General features: G+C 40.0%; 1 protein-coding gene across 3 annotated transcripts in view; it reads left to right on the top strand.

Annotated features, from left to right (window-relative positions):
* The window catches only part of STK3 (serine/threonine kinase 3), a 269,092-nt gene that overhangs the window by 166,991 nt on the left and 84,083 nt on the right, over nucleotides 1-18,018 (top strand). For 2 of the 3 annotated variants that reach the window (XM_039524229.1, XM_039524230.1), the window contains exon 10: nucleotides 11,397-11,566. In XM_039524229.1, coding sequence (XP_039380163.1) covers nucleotides 11,397-11,566 — 170 coding nt within the window. Of the gene's footprint in view, nucleotides 1-5,024; nucleotides 5,304-11,396; nucleotides 11,567-18,018 lie in introns of those variants that run through there. The other variant, XM_039524231.1, reaches the window with a different exon arrangement.

Raw genomic sequence — 18,018 nt, 5'->3', positions numbered from 1 at the left:
GGGCTCAGCTCTGTGCATCTCACAGTGTGGCTGCTTCATGCCTAAATGAGGAAGAGCAGTATTCTGAGGGCTGTTCAACAGGTTCACAGTAGAAAGCCCTCTACCAGAATGGCCTATTCAGCAAAATGGAAGCAGTTTTCAGTGTGGTCATTGGCCATGGAATTCAACTGACCCTGGCTTCTGTCCAGGACATCTTGGAATACTTGCTGCACCTTCAGTTGCTGGGACTTGCACTTAGCTCATTGAGAGTGCATCTGGCAGCAATATCAGAATTTTATCCCCCCATTCAGGGAAGATTAATCTTCTCCAATGTCATGGTAGCAAGATTATTAAAAGGGCTTCGTCTCCATCCTCCGGTCCAAGAGCTGGTTCCTCTGTGGGAACTTAAGACGGTCCTAGCAGCTTTAATGGGACCTCCATTTGAGTCCCTCGCATCTTGTCGCTTTCCACTTTTGTGTCAGAAAACTTCATTCCTGGTAGCGATAACATCTGCAAGGAGAGTCTGTTAGTTGCAGGCTATGATGGCAGAACTTCCTTATACAGAATTCTCTGAGGACAAAATGACTTTGACTGTACCCCAAATTTGTGTCTGTAGTGATTTCTCATTTCATTTGCACCCGTGTTCTTTCCCATTTATCTCTGGAAGAGCAGCATCTCCATACATTAGATGTCAAGTGATGTCTAGCCTTCTATCTAGGCAGGACTAAACCATTTTATGCTTTGCCTTGCCTGTTTTTGTCATTTGGAGATCATATGAAGGGGTAAGTGGACTCTTTGCAGACTGTCTCTAAAGACATAACATCTGGTATCAAGATTGCATATGAAATAGCTTCAGCTATGTCTACTCAGCAGGTGTGAGCTCATTTTATGAGAACTGTCTCAATATTGGACATTTGCAGGGCTGCTACATGGTTGTCCATACATACATTTATGCCCTGTTATGCTGTTATTGCATCTTCCATGGTGGATGTCAGTTTTCATAAGGTGGTACTGCAATCTTTGTTTAGGTAGACTCTGAGCCTCACCTTCTGGGTGTATATTGCTTGTTTGTAACATACATAGCTGCATCTACTTGAAAAAGAAGAAGAAACGGTTATGTAACTATGATTCTTTGAGATTTGATGCAGAGGTGTATTCCAAGACCCACTGTCCGTCCCCTCTGTATCGGGTGTCTCTCTGGATGTTTGGTGCAAAGGAGCTGAGGGGGAGTTGGGGCAGCACTGCTTCATATAGCCCCAGGAGGGGCTATGGACACGAGGTGCAAGCGCCACCACTCTGCGGGTACTGCTAGGCAAATTCTCTGGTGTGCAGAGTGCACGCACACATAAGTGGAATACACATGTGTATCACATCTCAAAGAATCACAGTTACAGTTAGTAACTGTTTCAGTTAATTACAGTACATTTTTGTTCATATCGGGCATTCAATTTTTTCATAGATGTTAAGGCCCTGATCCTGCAAAGAGACCCTAGAGATCCTTGGTTGTGAATCTGTTTGCAAGATCACTGTAGAAAGACCTATTAGCATAGGTCAGTTTGCCCAACTCTTTCACTTCCCAGCCAATATAGAATTGTTTTATTCAGTATATTCTTGAGAGGTTTTTCAGTCTAGTGTTTAATATATTTCTAAAGATAGGACTGCTACTGTTTTCCTTGGGAGACTGTTCAATGTGTAAGGGGCCTCACTGTTTTCTGATATTCAGCCTTTTTGATGCACACTTGGACCATCCTAAACAACTCCTCGCTCTCTGGCGTTTACACCCTTTCAGTGCATTGGGATACTAAACATATATTCTGTATCTCAAATTTCGGTGTATTGAAAATCATTTTGATGACTGTGTACATGTTTTGGCATCTGCAGTGCAGAGAGGTTAAAACGAATTACAAGATTTCTATTTATTCTGCCAACAGTGACAGAATAATGTATTTTGCTATTGGTATTGTTCACCTTAATTATTACATTTTTACAGTTGTGATATAATACATACTAGTCATTTAATACTTCATATTGTACATGCTTTTTATTAATCTAGGCATTACCTATACATTGAAAAAAAAAGAAAGAAAGAAATCCATTGTTCCCACAGATTAATCTTCATAAAATACTTTTCTTTAGGGAATACATCATCACTGAGATATTTTTCCTTAATGAAGACATCGGGTGGGTTTGATCAAAACATGCATTACAGTGGAATATATTCCTATTTAAATTGAAATGTTTCACAAAATAAATCCCCCCCCCCAGCACAGTCCTTGAAATGGGGCTACATGTTTTGGAGTAGAATGACAGAGCTGCAGTCAAGTTAAATTGTGTTTCTTCATTGTATTCGATGTCACAATTTATATTTTTAAAGATAAACTTTATGCGACATCTTGGTGATCCTTCTTGGAAAAAAATTCCCTTAATAGAAATAAAGGTACTAGAGAGCCATCTGATTTCATTTTGTCTTTACCACCAGTACTGCAGGATGGAACAGATGTATTGAGTGTCCAAGATAGTCTCCATATTCCTCCATTCACATCAACTTTTCAGACTGTTAAAGGCATTGTGGCTTCTTTCCCAAAACTGTGCCAAAAAAAGACTGGAGTGGGATTACCTTTAGCATTAACCCACAACCAGCCAATATATTTTTAAACACCACTGTCTTTGTCTACTCTAAGTACTAAGAGGTGTTTAATAATGTTATTTAAACATATTTTTAATGCAACTTACTTCCTCAATGTAGGCAAAGCCCACAGATACTGCTTCCAGCTTTCCTGCATTAAGAAACTACTATTGTAAGTGTCTCTGCCCCATCCAGGGAAGCAGGAAACAGGGAGGGATGTTGTTATGGAGAGGAGCCACACAAAAGATCCTTGCTAGAAACATGGAGTCCAGGTTGCACCAGATATAAGAAAGAAACCAATTCAAACCGATTTCGGAAGGAGCTGATAGAGTCACTTAGAAACAGGAGGTTATATTGTGGTGGGAAAGCACCATATTGGGAGGCTGCAAAGAAAATGAGAAAATTGCATTAAATCTTAGGGTCAAATGCTGTTCCTCTTTGCAACATCTCAGTAACATGGCTTTGCTCATTGCAACTGTATTTTTTTGGGAGAGACAGAATTGTATCTCATCCCTTTGCAGGATGTGTGGCATCTACACTTAATGAAAGTCTGGTAGGATTTTATAGAAAATTATATCCTGACTTTAGAATTCTGTATGATCATTCATAAACCCTGCAAAAATTATTAGTCTTTATTAAATTCTATAAGTAATTTGTGTATAACCCTATACGTTTATCCCTATTAAGTTCTATCAGATTCTTCCAGCTTATATACCTGGGTCATGCTGCAGATTTATTAAGGCATAGTGGTGGCAGCCCTCAGTGTGGAGTTTTGGACCAGTGAATTCACACTGTGCACAGATCTACTGCCAACACCTCTGTTACTGTAGCACTATTACTGTAGCACTTAAGAGGCCTAATCATGGACTAGGATCGCATTGTGCTAGGTGCTGTACAATCACAGAACAAAAATGTAGTCCCTGACCCAAAACATTTACGTTCTAAATATAACACTAAATATAACAACAGATGGATAGAGATAGACAGATCAGAGGTAGGAGTCAGTTGCCATCTCGGGAGTGAATGAGAGATGAGAGGTAAGGGAAGGATGGGGGTAGGCTGTGAAAGACTTGTTAAGATGAAAGCAAGTAATCATGATCGGCGGATAAACTGCCGCTTTGGAGAGACTCGCCTGCCAGCCCTGCCCTTTTCACACAAGGCCCCATCTCCCGCATGCTGGAGCCCCAAAACCTCACTCCCCCTCAACAGGAGAATCCATGAGGCCCCCCCCCGACCCACTGCCTATCTCTCCCCTCTCCCCCGCCAGCGCCAGGCCGAGCCGCCAGCCCCCACGAGTGCTGAGCTGGCCCCAGCGCTGGGCTGAGCCTCTGACCCTCCTGAGCACCGGGCCAGTCCTAGCACCAGGCTGAGCCACCAGCACCTCCCGCCTCTGAAGGCCCTCCACTGGCCACCAGTGCTCGGCCGAGCGGCCGATCCCCTGAGCACCAGCCCCCACAGCTGAGCCTCTGGCTGAGCACCCGGCCAAGCCTCCTCACTCCCCTCTGCTAGCTCTCCACGTCCCTTCTCTCTGCTAGCTCTCCACGTCCCTCCTCACTCCCCCGTCCCCGAGGAGGAGGGATGCAGCGAGCAGCGGGTACCTCTGGAGGTGGGGGTGGAGTGGAGGAGACATGGCAGGCACAGGCAAGCAGCAGCAGGCGGTGGGGACTTTGGGAAAGGGACGGGGCCACCGTGACCCAGGTGTCCGGCGGCAGGTCGGTGGCAGCACTAGGGATACCTGCCGCCCACGCAAGTAACTTATGTTTGTTACAATAGAGAAGGAGTAGCCAGTAGAGGGATGCAAAGAAAGGGATGACATGGTGAAAATGATGGGCTAGGAAAATTATCTTTGCAGCAGCATTCTGAACGGATATGAGTGGGGCAAGATTGTGTTTGTCCAGGCCAGAAAAAAGGATGCTGTAGTGATTGAGACATGAAATATGAGAGCCTGGACGAGAGTGTTAGCTGTGGGGATGGATAGGAAAGGCTGTATCTTAGAGATGTTATGGAGAAAGAATCAGCAAGATTTAGACAGAGGACCTGTCATTGAGGACCTAGAGCAATGGCAGCCTGTGGCCCATGGGCTGCATGCGGCCTGTCAGGGTAGTCTGCTGGCGGGCCACGAGACAGTTTGTTTACATTGACTATCCACAGGCACGGCCGCCTGCAGCTCCCAGTGGTCACAATTCACTGTTCCCAGCCAATAGGAGCTGCGGGAAGTGGCAGCCAGCAGAATCATTGTGCTTAAGCTAAAGGTGTATAGAATTGTGTTTAATAAATGTTTTATTAAAATACAAAATTCAATAAAGAATGTTAGCTTGCATTTTAAATAAATAAATAATTTATAAGAGAGTGCTCATGTGATATTATATGCATATTGTATCCAGATAACTGGAATCATTCACTGGTTATTTGCTTGCAGCACTATTTCAAGGAGAAATATTGAAACAGGGAAGAAGAAAAGAACTACAGGACATACACTGCCTTTCCAGTGTAAAACCGAGTAGAAGGGGAACATAGCTTCCCAAGGTTGCATAGCTTTTGTAAAGCTGCCAGACAGTGTGTTCTGTTCCCTTCTATTGTGTAGGAAGAAGGGGAGCATATGACTCTTTGTGAATTATGCTTCCTTCAAAGGAAACCAAGGACAAATACACTAATCCATGCTGGACTTAGAATTTTAAAAACTGAAAAGAGGACAATAAAGATTTTGTAAAGTCGCAGTGTCAAAGTGATGTTGATAAACTATATTATTTCATGATATTTAAGTGCAGAGTTTATGTAAAGTAAATGAAAAGTTATATGTCTGATATAGTATTTTGGACTGTTCACCTCCTTGAAAGAATCCAAATGTCAAATTCATTCCCAAAACAGTGTCATACTTAAACTCAGTATTCAGAACAAATCTCCTCACAAATGTCTTTATCTGTCACGATAATGGAGTGGTTGATACAGGACTTGATTAATAGAGAATTAACCGAGGATAATGTAATTAATGCAGATCAACATGGGTTATGGAAAATACATCCTGTCCAACTAACTTGATATCTTTTTTTATGAGATTACAGCTAAATTATATAAAATTACAATGGCACACATTAAATTGATTAAAAAGGGGCTAACTCAGAGGTCTCTAAATGTAAAAGGAGAATTGTTATCAAGCAGGTGTGCTTCCAGTGAGATCCTGCAGGGATCAGTTCTTGGCTCTATGCTATTTAACACTTTTATCAATGTTCTGGAAGAAAACATAAAATTATCACTGATAAAGTTTGCAAATGACATTAAAATTGGGGGAGTGGCAAATGAAGATGATAGGTCACTGATTTGACGTGATCTGGATTGCTTGGTAAACTCAGCACATGCAAACAATATACATATTAATATAGCTAGATGTATATGTCTGGGAACAAAGAATGTTACAGGATGGGGGATTCTGTCCTGGGAAGCAGTGACTCTGAAAAAGATTTGGGGGTTGTGGTGGTTAATCAGCTGAACATACGCTCCCAATGTGAGGCTGTGACCAAAAGAGCTAATGTAATCTTTGGATCCATATATAGAGGAATTGCAAGTAGGAATAGAGAAGTTATTTTGCCCCTGTATTTGGCACTAGTGCAACTGCTGCTGGAATACTATGTCCAGTTCTGGTGCCCACAATTCAAGAAGGATGCTGATAAGTTGGAAAGGGATCAGAGAAGAGCTGTGAGAATGATTAAAGAATTAGAAAACATGCCTTAAATTGTTACACTCAAAGCAGTCCATCTATTTATCTTAACAAAGAGAAGATTAAAGGGAGACTTGGTTATAGTCTATAATAGGGATAGGCAACCTATGGCACGGGTCCCAAAGGTGGCATGCAAGCTGATTTTCAGTGGCACTCACACTGTGTGGGTCCTGGCAGCTCTGCATTTTAATTTAATTTTAAATGAAGCTTCTTAAACATTTTAAAAACCTTATTTACTTTACATACAACTATAGTTTAGTTATATAATTATAATAGGAGATATACCTATCTCCTAGAACTGCAAGGGACCTTGAAAGGTCATTGAGTCTAGCCCCCTGCCTTCACTAGCAGGACCAAGTAGAGATCTGGGGCAAAAATCAGTAAGTGGCCCCCTCAAGGAGGGAACTCACAACCCTGGGTTTAGCAGGCCAATGCTCAAACCACTGAGCTATCCCTCCCCCGCCATTTTTTATATATTATATTCTATATATTATAGACATATAGAAAGAGACCTAAAAACGTTAAAATGTGTTACTGGCACGCGAAACCTTAAATTAGAGTGAATAAATGAAGACTTAGCACACCACTTCTGAAAGGTGGCCGACCCCTGGTCTATAAGTATCTACATGGGGAACAAATATTTAATAATAGCCTAGCAGAGGAAGGTATAGCATGAACCAATGGCTGGAAACTGAAGATAGACCAATTTAGACTATAAATAAGGTGTAAGTTTTTAACAAGTGAGGGTAACTAACCATTGGAAGGTTACCAAGGGTCATGGTGGATTTTCTATCACTGCCAGTTTTTAAATCAAGATTGGCTATTTTTCTAAATTATATTCTCTAGGAAATATTTTTAGGGAGTTCTAGGGCCTGTGCTATACAGGAGATAAGATTAGTTGATCACAATGGTCCCTTCTATCCTTGGAGTCTATGAATATATGAATCTACAAATTGTAGGGTCTGCTAGCCATCATGTGTCTGGCTATGTGTTGACTGAGATCCCAATTCTGCAATAGGATAAGCCTGTACAGAGCCCCATAGAAATCTAGCCCCATGCAGATCCAATTGCAGTGCCCCTACCCCCCCCCTTTTTTTTTAAACAGATTTTTTGGGGGAAAATATTTTTAAGATAACATATTTACAACTACTTTAGAAAAGTTAAATTCTTACAGCTATCTGTTATGGGGGATATAATTTTCTTTCTTTTAAGTATAGTTTTCATATTTTCCTTGCATATGATGCTTGTAGTTTTATAGGTTTTTGAGGGAATGTGCACAAGGTTTTTATTCAATAAGGTATAATACACAGGCTTTCAGACTAAAAAGTTATTTTGTTTAACTGTGTATTTTGCAAAAGGGACCTTCATGCACTCCAAACTAGTGCATTTGTTAATGTAAAAATTCTTCGAATATGTGTCATGGTGGATCCCACGTAGATGTATATTTGCCTCATGCATGTGAGCTCATAAACCTGTGAATAGCAGAGTCCATCACTCTGTGCCTCCTTGTGCCAGGGTGTAATGGCTGTAATGGAAGGCATAATGGGTGGAGCAGTTTTGACCCTCCCCCAGTTCCCTCTTATCACCCATGACAGTGAGAAGACACCAACTGTAGTGTGGTGATGATGTTATTTATTATTATTTGTATTACTGGAGCAATAGGAGACCTAGTCATGGACCACAACCCCATTGTACTAGATGCTATTCAAACAGAGGACAAAAAGAGGATGGATGTTTCTGGGCAGTACCTCCCAAGCGTGAGGGGCAGCATGTTGGGGGGAAGTTTAAGAGCTCCATTTTAGCCATGTTAGCTTGAGCTGATGGCTAGACATCCACTAGAAGATGTCAGAGAGACAAGCAAGATTTTAAATTGGACAGAAAGAAACACAGGTCTGGAGCAGAGAGATAGATCTGTAAATTGTCTGGATGGAGATAGTAGTTGAATATGTCCCCATGACCCTTCTGTTTTTTGAGCTTTAAACTCAAATGTTTGTGACAAAATCTCTCTGGCTGATTTTGTGGACTACTCAGAAAATATTAACCAGGCTACTTGCACTCTCCAGTCCTGCTCCAGGGTGTATAAAAATCAATGGGTTTGTTTTTTGTTTTTGTTTTTTTTTGCGGGGGGGGATTGATTTTTTTAAAGTTTAAATTAAATATTGTTTATTTAAAAAAACCTATTTAAAATTAAATTTGAAATTGACAACATATGTTAAGGCCTAAACATATAATAATGTGTTAAAATCATGTAAATTAAACACATAAATTGTATTAAGCAATATATGTTTGCTTCTAAAGTTTTTAAAGAAAATCAGACCAAAGAGCTTGTGGAAGTCAATGGTTAAGTGCCTGGACCCCAGAGTTTGTTGAAGTCCTAAACCAGCCTCTTCTGGAGGTACAGAGAGAATATTTTCTTGATTACAATTTATTGAACTAGGTCAGTTCAATGACTAGTTCATTCAAAGTTAAGAAACCAGTTGGCAGCTGAAAAAGCAGGAAAGTAAACTAGTTGTGAGAGGAAGAGATCTATTAATTCTAAAATCTTGAAGGATGTGATGACTAGGAACAATAAGTTCCATTCACTACCTTCAAATAATGCTTCCTTTGCTTAAAAAATCAGTTATTTTTAACGCAAAACATGTTTTGATAAACTTTTTGATATTTTTTTTGTCTTATGAATCCAGCACATTTAAGGTAGTTTTACTTAATTTAAATAAAATAAATAAATGCTGTTTTTGTGCATTTTATTGAATTTGAATTTCCATCTAAATAGAGCTTGACATAAATCACAGTTAAAAAGTTCATCATCATCTAGTAAATTAGAAATGCATCATTTACCATTTTCTAACATAAGAATTGTAACAATTAAGAATCTCAATAAATGTAAATTAAGCTATGCTACTGTTTAAATAAATGTATATAGATAGAGTGTATCTTCCTGCTTAGCAAAAAATAGTACTAAGTTTAGTGTAAAGAGTGTATTTAGTTGTAAATCAACATGTTTTAATGGTTCTCAATGAAAATAAATCTTTAAGAAAATAAATAAATAAATAAAACATGCAAATAGAAAACATAATTAAAATTGGTGATTTAAATCAAGGTTTCTTGGTCACTGATTTAAATAATGATTAAATTGGTGATTTAAACAACTTTGATTTTAATCAGTATACTCTGTACTGCTCTGCTTCCTCCAAACCCTTAAAGGAAAAATCGTTTTTTGTATATCTGTGGGCTTCTTTAGATAAAATTAATGGCATCCTTTGAACATATCATGCTTTTGTGGCCTGGTCACTTTACAGGAACTGAGACAAAAAAAAAACCTCCTTAAATTTTGCAATAAAGTGCAAGCATACACATTGTAGTTGTTTTACAATTCTTAACTATACTACACTGTACCATAGTCCAGGTTTGCAGTTGATGAAATTTCTTTTCCCAGCAGATCAGAAAGCCCACACACTCATGCATTATACATATGCCTAAAAAGATGTTTGCAACATTCTCCTCATCCTCCGCCCTAGCTGTAGTTTATTCTCTTTAAAACAGGATAATTCTACCCAGTCTATGTTTTTTCTTAGTTTGCTTTTAATGCTTATAATAAAAAAATAATAATCTTGTCTAGCATTCTTGTTTTTAATTTCACATAGGTTACTTGTGCTTGTCATAAAATCAGAGAATTGTTAGGACTGGAAGGAACCTTGAGAGGTCTTCTAGTTCAGTCCCCTGCACTCAAGGGAGGACTAAGGATTATCTGCCGTCCATGAGAGGTGTTTGTCTAACTTGCTCTTTAAAATCTCCAATGACAGACATTCCTCAACCTTTTTAGGGAATTTTTTCTAGTGCTTAACTACCCTGACATTTAGGAATTTTTTTGTAATGGCCAACCTAAACCGCCCTTGCTGCTATTTAAGCCCATTACTTCTTGTCCTTTCCTCAGAGGTTAACGAGAACAATTTTTCTCCCTCTCCTTATAACAACCTTTTATGTACTTTAAAACTATTATCATGTCCCCTCTCAGTCTTCTCTTCTCCAGACTAAACAAACCCCCTTTTTTTTTTCAGACTTCCCTCATAGGTCATGCTTTCTAGAACTTTAATCATTTTTGTTGCTCTTCTCTGGACTTTTTCCAATTTGTCTTTCCTGAAATGTGGTGCCCAGAACTGGACACAATATTCCAGTTGAGGCCTAATCAGCACAGAGTAGAGTGGAAGAGTGCTTATGACACTCCTGCTAATGCATCCAAGAATTATGTTTGCACCCACCTTAGAGTAGCTCCATCTAGGTTCTATTTCCCTAGTTTGTTTACGAGAAGGTCATGCAAGACAGTATCAAAAGCCTTACTAAAGTCAAGGTATACCACATCTACCGCAACCCCACTTCCACAAGGCTTGTTACCTTGTCAAAAAAAGCTGTTAGGTTACAAATCCATGCTGACTGTTACTTATCACCTTATTACCTTGTAGATGTTTGCAAATTGCTTAATTAGTGTCATTATGTTCTGTATTGTACTGGTAGAATTTGTATATTTATAATTTGAGTACAGCATTTTATTATTCATAGTATTCTTTTATTCTGGATGTAGCCCTGGGGGAGAGTTACATAGAGCCAATATAGTGTTTTTTCTGTGTAATAGATTAACTGTCCTGTTCAATGGGTGAACTCTTTTGACGTCCCACAAATGGCAACATATTTCAGACATAATTCTTTTATGAAAAGAATGATAGAGTGGCAGTTCATGCCATAATTTATATGGCATTTTCTAGCCATCTGCTCTGTAAAGCTATGATCCTGTTATATACAGAGTACTCTCAACTGCCAGTGAAGTCATTTATTCATAGTCTATACACCATCTGTGCACCAGTTTTGCTAATTCAGTTTAAAATCGCATCTTTAATTAAAGTGCTACAACATTGTATTATTTTTTTAGTACATACTGATATTTGAGTTTGTATAATAATAAATAGACATTACATGAATCATTGTAAAGTTAGTCCAATAAATTCATAAACAGCTTATTTTGTAGAGCAGTAAATCTTCCATCTTCAGACAGTTTTAACTTTTCCTTTCCTTTCAACTAAGGAAATGCTACTTCACCGCAAGTACAAAGACCTTCTTTCATGGACTACTTTGATAAACAAGATTCCAAGAATAAAAGCCATGAAAACTGTAATCAGAATATGCCTGAACCCTACCACATATCCAAATATCCTGATAACTGGAAAGTCCCTCAAGATGGAGATTTTGATTTTGTAAGTAGATTTACAATGTTTGTTTACTTCCTTGCATGCTGTTTATTTTATGTATGCTAAAATTAATTAATCCTTTCTATAGCTTTCTAGTAGTGCAAACAAAATAAGTCATCTTTCAAGGATACCTTCCAAATATTTAATAGTAAAGTCATGTTCTAGCTGTTATATTAACACATTTGCCTAACACAGAACATGACTTCTAAAAGAGAGTGATAGGTTGGAGTGAAAACATTTAAAAAAAAATTCCTTTCAGTAAATGTATTCTTGGCACTTTTCAATTTTGTATCGTAGTTTATCAAACTGGTTGTGTGACCTAGTTTATTAAAGCCTTCAAATATATGAGTATACTATAAGGGGGGGTGGGGTTGAGTTAGTATCTCAAGTGAGACATGTAGAAAGAATTTTAAACTAGGCAGAGCAATTTACATATCTCCTAAGTAGATTGAATAAGATCACTTAATGTGTCCTTTGAGCCTTTTGGTATAACTTGTATTACAATTCCTGTGATTTCTGGAACAAACTATTACATCTTTAGAAATAATACACTGATCTGTTTGCTCTCTGTTTCACTACCTTGAATGTCTTTTTCTTCAAAATGTGGTTTGTTTGTTTTTAAGATAACAATGAAAAATATGATGAGAGACAAAAAGGAAGTGTTCCTAAGCAGCCAGTAAACCTATATAGTTTTAAAATGTTCTTTTATCAAAATGAAATAAATAAACTGATAAGACTGATTTGGACATGTGATGTATAGCTGTAATAGCTTTTCCCCCCACACACTCTTTTATATTTTCTAACCTTTCTAAACAAAGGAATTTAACATACCTATTGTAGCTTTAACATGTTCTTTCCTTCACTACATTGTAGTACCTAAATTTGATCACATGATCCTTCAGAAAGGGAAAACAGCTGTAGGTGTGGGATATTTTTCTCAGTTTTTACTTACAGTCTTTCTAAATAAAGCTGACTCTTAAATTTCAGCTACTATGATATGGCAAGTGAAACAGCACCGTATAAACTGTTGCTGTAGGAGAATAAAGATTTCGAATAAGTACACTATTTTTTTCTAGACTACAAAGATACAATAGCCAGCATCTTCATGATCAGCCAGTGAAATAACTAGTACATTATTCATTGGAAAATAACTATCTGTATCTAAATGTGGTTTATTATGGTGGTAATAAAATTTCTGTAGAACTGTTGTAAAAACTGTTTTGCTTTTATAGATGGGCTGATAATTACAAACACAATGAATATATTTGTAAATTCTAAGATCCTGATCCTGTGCACATTTATTCACAAGTAAATTTACACACACAAATCATAGACTCCTAGAAGATCAGGGTTGGAAGATCTCAGGAGGTCATCTAGTCCAAACCCCTGCTCAAAGCAGGACCAACCCCAACTAAATCATCCCACCCAGGGCTTTGTCAAGCCGGGCCTGTAACTGTACGGGACTCACCTCTGTGTCGCCTCCTGCTGGTACCTTCTGGGAATTAGCTCTCCAGCCGTCAGAGCGCCCTCTGCAGGCCCGTGTCCCGCTTTTCCTAGCCCCCAAGTCCCTCCTGGACCCGGTGCCCCTTGCACGCAGTGGTGCTGCCCTCTGGCAGTACACCTCTCAGTCTCTGGGTCTCCCCTCCCCAGGGAACCCCACCCACTATCCCCACCTCACTTCAGTCTTTGGCTACTGCCCAGTCTCCATCTAGCTCCCATTCACTGGGGCAGACTGCAGTATAAATGCCACTCATCACAGGCAAGGGGGTTTGGACCTGCTGCCTCTGCCTACCCCTTTTGGGCTGCCCCCTGCAACCCCAGTATCTATTTGGCCTTCCACTAGGCCACAGCCTGGGGGTTTCCAGGCCAGAACTCCCCAGCTCCCTTGGCCTTCCCCCAGCCCTGCTCCACCTCAAATACCTTGGTACACTCCCAGCAGCCAGGTCCCTCCCTCTCACCAGACTAGAGAGAGAGTCTGTCTGTGCTCCTGTCCCACTGCCCTCTTATAAGGGCCAGCTGAGCCCTACTTGGGGCATGGCCACAGCTGAGCTTACTTCCCCACTCAGCCTGGGAATGGCTTGCTCCCAGCCACCACCCTCTCCTGGGCTGTTTTAAGCCCTTTACGGTGGAGCGGGTGACCACCCCACTACAGGGCCTTAAAAACCTGTAAGGATGGAAATTCCACTACTTCCCTAGGTAACCCATTCCAGTGCTTCACCACCCTCCTAGTGAAATAGTTTATCCTAATATCCAACCTAGACCTCCCTCACTGCAACTTGAGACCATTGCTCCTTGTTCTGTCATCTGCCACCACTGAAAACAGCCTAGCTCCATCCTCTTTGGAACCCCTCTTCAGGTAGTTGAAGGCTGCCATCAAATCCCCCCCTCACTCTTCTCTTCTGCAGACTAAACAAGCCCAGTTCCTTCAGCCTCTCCTCATAAGTCATGTGCCCCAGCCCCCTAATCATTTTTGTTGCCCTCTGCTGGACTCTCTCCAATTTGTCCACATCCTTTCTGTAGTGGGGGGCCCAAAAACTGGATGCAATACTCCAGACGTGACCTCACCAGTGCCAAATAGAGGGGAATAATCACTTCCCTCGATCTGCTAGCAGTGCTCCTATTAATGAAGCACAATACACTGTACTGTATCTTGACTGTTCCTGATCACCTTCCTCTTCTCCCAAGTGCTTCAAAATGGATTCTTTGAGGACTTGCTCCATGATTTTTCCAGGGACTGAGGTGAGGCTGACCGGTCTGTAGTTCCCTGGATTCTCCTTCTCTTTTTTTAAAGATGGGCACTATATTTCCCTTTTTCCAATCGTCTGGGACCTCTCCCCCTTATCACACGTTTTAAAAGATAATGGCCAATGGCTCTGCAATCACATCAGCCAACTCCCTCAGCACCCTCGGATGCATTAGATCTGGCCACTGGACCTGTGCATGTCCAGCTTTTCTAAATAGGTCTTAACCTGTTCTTTCACTAGTGAGGGCTGCTCACCGCCTCCCCATATTGTGCTGTCCAGTGCAGCAGTCTGGGAACTGACCTTGTCTGTGAAGACCAAGGCAAAAACATTGAGTACTTCAGCTTTTTCCACATCATCTGTCACTAGGTTGCCTCCCCCATTCAGTAAAGGTCCCATGCTTTCCCTGACCTTCTTGTTGCTAATATACCTGTAGAAATCCTTCTTGTTACCCTTCATATCCCTTGCTAGCTGCAACTCCAATTGTGCTTTGGCCTTCCTGATTACACCCCTGCATGCTCGAGCAATATTTTTATACTCCTCCCTAGTCATCTGTTCAAGTTTCCACATCTTGTAAGCTTCCTTTTTGTGTTAGTCACTGAAGATTTCTCTGTGAAGCCAAGCTGGTTGCCTGCCATATTTGCTATTCTTACTGCACATCAGGATGGTTTGTTCTTGTGCCCTCAATAAAGCTTCTTTTAAAATACAGCCAGTTGTCCTGGACTCCTTTCCTCCTCATATTAGCCTCCCAGGAGATCCTGCCCATCAGTTCCCTGAAGGAGTCAAAGTCTGCTTTTGTGAAGTCCAGGGTCCATATTCTGCTGCTCTCCTTTCTTCCTTGTGCCAGAATCCTGAGCTCGACCATCTCATGGTCACTGCTGCCCACTTTGCCACCCACTTGTACTTCCCTTACCAATTCTTCCCTGTTTGTGAGCAGCAGGTCAAGAGGAGCACGGCCCCTAGTTGGTTCCTCCAGCACTTGCACAAGGAAGTTGTCCCTAACACACTCCAAAAACTTCCTGAATTGTCTGTGCACTGCTGTATTGCTCTCCCAGCAGATGTCAGGGTTATTGAAGTCCCCCATGAGAACCAGGGCCTGTGATCTGGAAACTTCTGTTAGTTGTCCGAAGAAAGCCTCGTCTACCTCATCCTCCTGGTCTGGTGGTCTATAGCAGATGCCCACCATGACATCACTCTTGTTGCTCTCACCTCTAAACTTAACCTAAAGACTCTCAATGGGCTTTTCTCCAGTTTCATATTGTAGCTTTGAGTAATCATACTGCTCCCTTACATACAACTCCTCCACCTTTTCTCCCCCGCCTGTCCTTCCTGAACAGTTTATACTCATCCATGACAGTGCTCCTGTCATGTGAATTACCCCACCGAGTATCTGTTATTCCAATCACATCATAGTTCCTTGACTGTGCCAGGACTTCCAATTCTTCCTGCTTGTTTCCCAGGCTTCTTGCGTTCATGTGCAGGCACCTAAGATAACTAGCCGATTGCCCTGCTTTCTCAGTATGAGCCAAGGAGGATTTCCCTGTTGCACCCTCCTCCTTGTGTTCCCTCCCAGTATCCCACTTCCCCACTTACCTCTGGGCTTAGCTCACCATCACCTGGCGAACCTAGTTTAAAGCCCTCCTCACTAGCTTAGAAGTAGTCCCATTGAACTCAGTGAGACTACTCACATGTATCAAGTTGTTTGCTATTTGTAAGTGTTTGCAAGATCAAGCCCTAAATAATTTATAATCTTTAGCGAGAAATTGTGTAATGATTTACTGTTGTTGAACCTCTTCGGTGCTTTAGCTTTTTTAAAATTCAGCGGAAATGATTTTTTAAATAAATAAATTATTTGAGATCTCAAATGATTAATAGAATGAACCAGTAGCACAAAAAAATTACAAACAACATTTTAAAAGTTACCTGAAGTGGTGATGCTGTTTTTCAAACCTACTAAAACTTGAATATGTTTTTACACAATATTAATTTGTGAGAGACTAGATGGGTCCAATATATTTTACTGGACCAACAGCAGTGGGTGAAAGAGACAAGGCTTTTGAGCTCCACAGAGCCCTTCAGGTCTGGGGAATATTACTTCACCCATCTTGTCTCTCTCATATTCTAGGACCAACATGACTATAACAATATGAATTTGTGGCAGTTGTTGCAAAATATATTATTGAGGCTAAGAAGATTAAAAAAGGATTAGACATTTATATGGGTAACAAGAATAAAAGTATAAGTTACTTTATTTAGGATTAATGTTTTAGTTTGGGATGGGACAAAAACCTTCATGATTCAGTACATAAGCCAACCAGTTACTGACAGGCAAGAATCTTCTGTGGGCAGGTTATTCTGTAATTGATCACTATGGTTTCTTTCTCTGAAGCATCTGGTTCTGGCTGCTGTCAGAGACAAGATACTGGATTAGATGGACCATTTGGTTTTAACCAGTAGGACAATTGTTATGTATTTATTTATTTTCAAAATACTTCAGTTTGTTTTTAAACAGTCAGAAATGTCTGGGTTTTTTTTTTATTAGAATGCTTTGGAAAAAATTATTGCCACTATTGCTGAGAGGTCTGCAAGAGACTTTCCAAAAGGATAAATCTCTGGGAAGCATGCATAATAAATTTCCTACTTTTATGAAGTCAACATTAATTTTTTAGATTACTGACATACCGTCTTTTAAATCATTAATGAAAAAGATAAATAATGGAGAACTTTTAGTACCAAAGAACTCTATTCTATCTCAAGTGGAATTATACTTAATGGGACCAAGATAAAGATTCTAAAAGTGAATACGGGCAATAGTGACTGCTATGTTTGTCTAGGGATCAAAGGTTAATACTTTAATTCTAAAGTAAGGACACTGCTCCAGACCCACTCTAATGCTAACATACTGTAATAGTGCTTGTGATACCATGTGGAAGAGCTAGCACCGTGTCAGAGGGTAGTGGCCAGTCTCATATGGAAGATGATATGATTGTTCTGTAAAAGGGAGGAGGATTGTACTGTTTTACTACACTCCTCGAGGCAAATACATAATATGCCAATGGTGGCAGCCAACAAATACTTTAGTCTTTAGCCAGAAGGGCAGAACAAAAAGTGCCACAATAATGGAGGGTAACAGACCATATTCAGATGTCTGGAGAGGGAAAAGTAATATCAAGTTTATTAGTGCATCTGGCTTTTGTTAATGCAGTGTAGAAGGGAAGATGTGCCAGTCAAACTTTGCAATTAGTTAAAAAAAGAAAAAGTCAGATGCATATTTTAGTTTTAAACAAAGTTAATAGTAAAGGAAATATTTAAGATCTTTTGCTTATACAAGAGTTTTTAAATAAATGAAATGGGGTGGACTATTTTGGCATTCAGAGAATTAAGATATTGGGATTACCACTTATTCCTGCAAGCATTCAATTGGTTTATGCATGTGCAGAAGTGTTGGAAGAATTGGGACATACCTTCTTCAGAAGGTATATTTTCTTTGTGTTGTACTGCTAAATAGTTAATTTCCTAGTCTATTTTATTTGCTAGTTTTCCAAATACTAACCAAAAAATATCAACCTTTCTTTTTCGAGTAGTGTCCCTATGGGTGTTTCACTTTAGGCACGCACGCGCCCCTGCGACTTTGATTGGAGATTTTTGGTAGCAGTCTCTGTTCTGCCTACACATGCATCCTACACATCCTCGTGCCCTGTACCAAGGCTATATAAG

This window comes from Mauremys reevesii, linkage group 2 (genome assembly GCF_016161935.1).
Source record: "Mauremys reevesii isolate NIE-2019 linkage group 2, ASM1616193v1, whole genome shotgun sequence".
NCBI classification, from domain to species: Eukaryota; Metazoa; Chordata; order Testudines; family Geoemydidae; genus Mauremys; species Mauremys reevesii.
The sequence above is the reverse complement of the archived record's forward strand: the minus strand, read 5'-3'. Positions and strand labels throughout refer to the sequence as shown.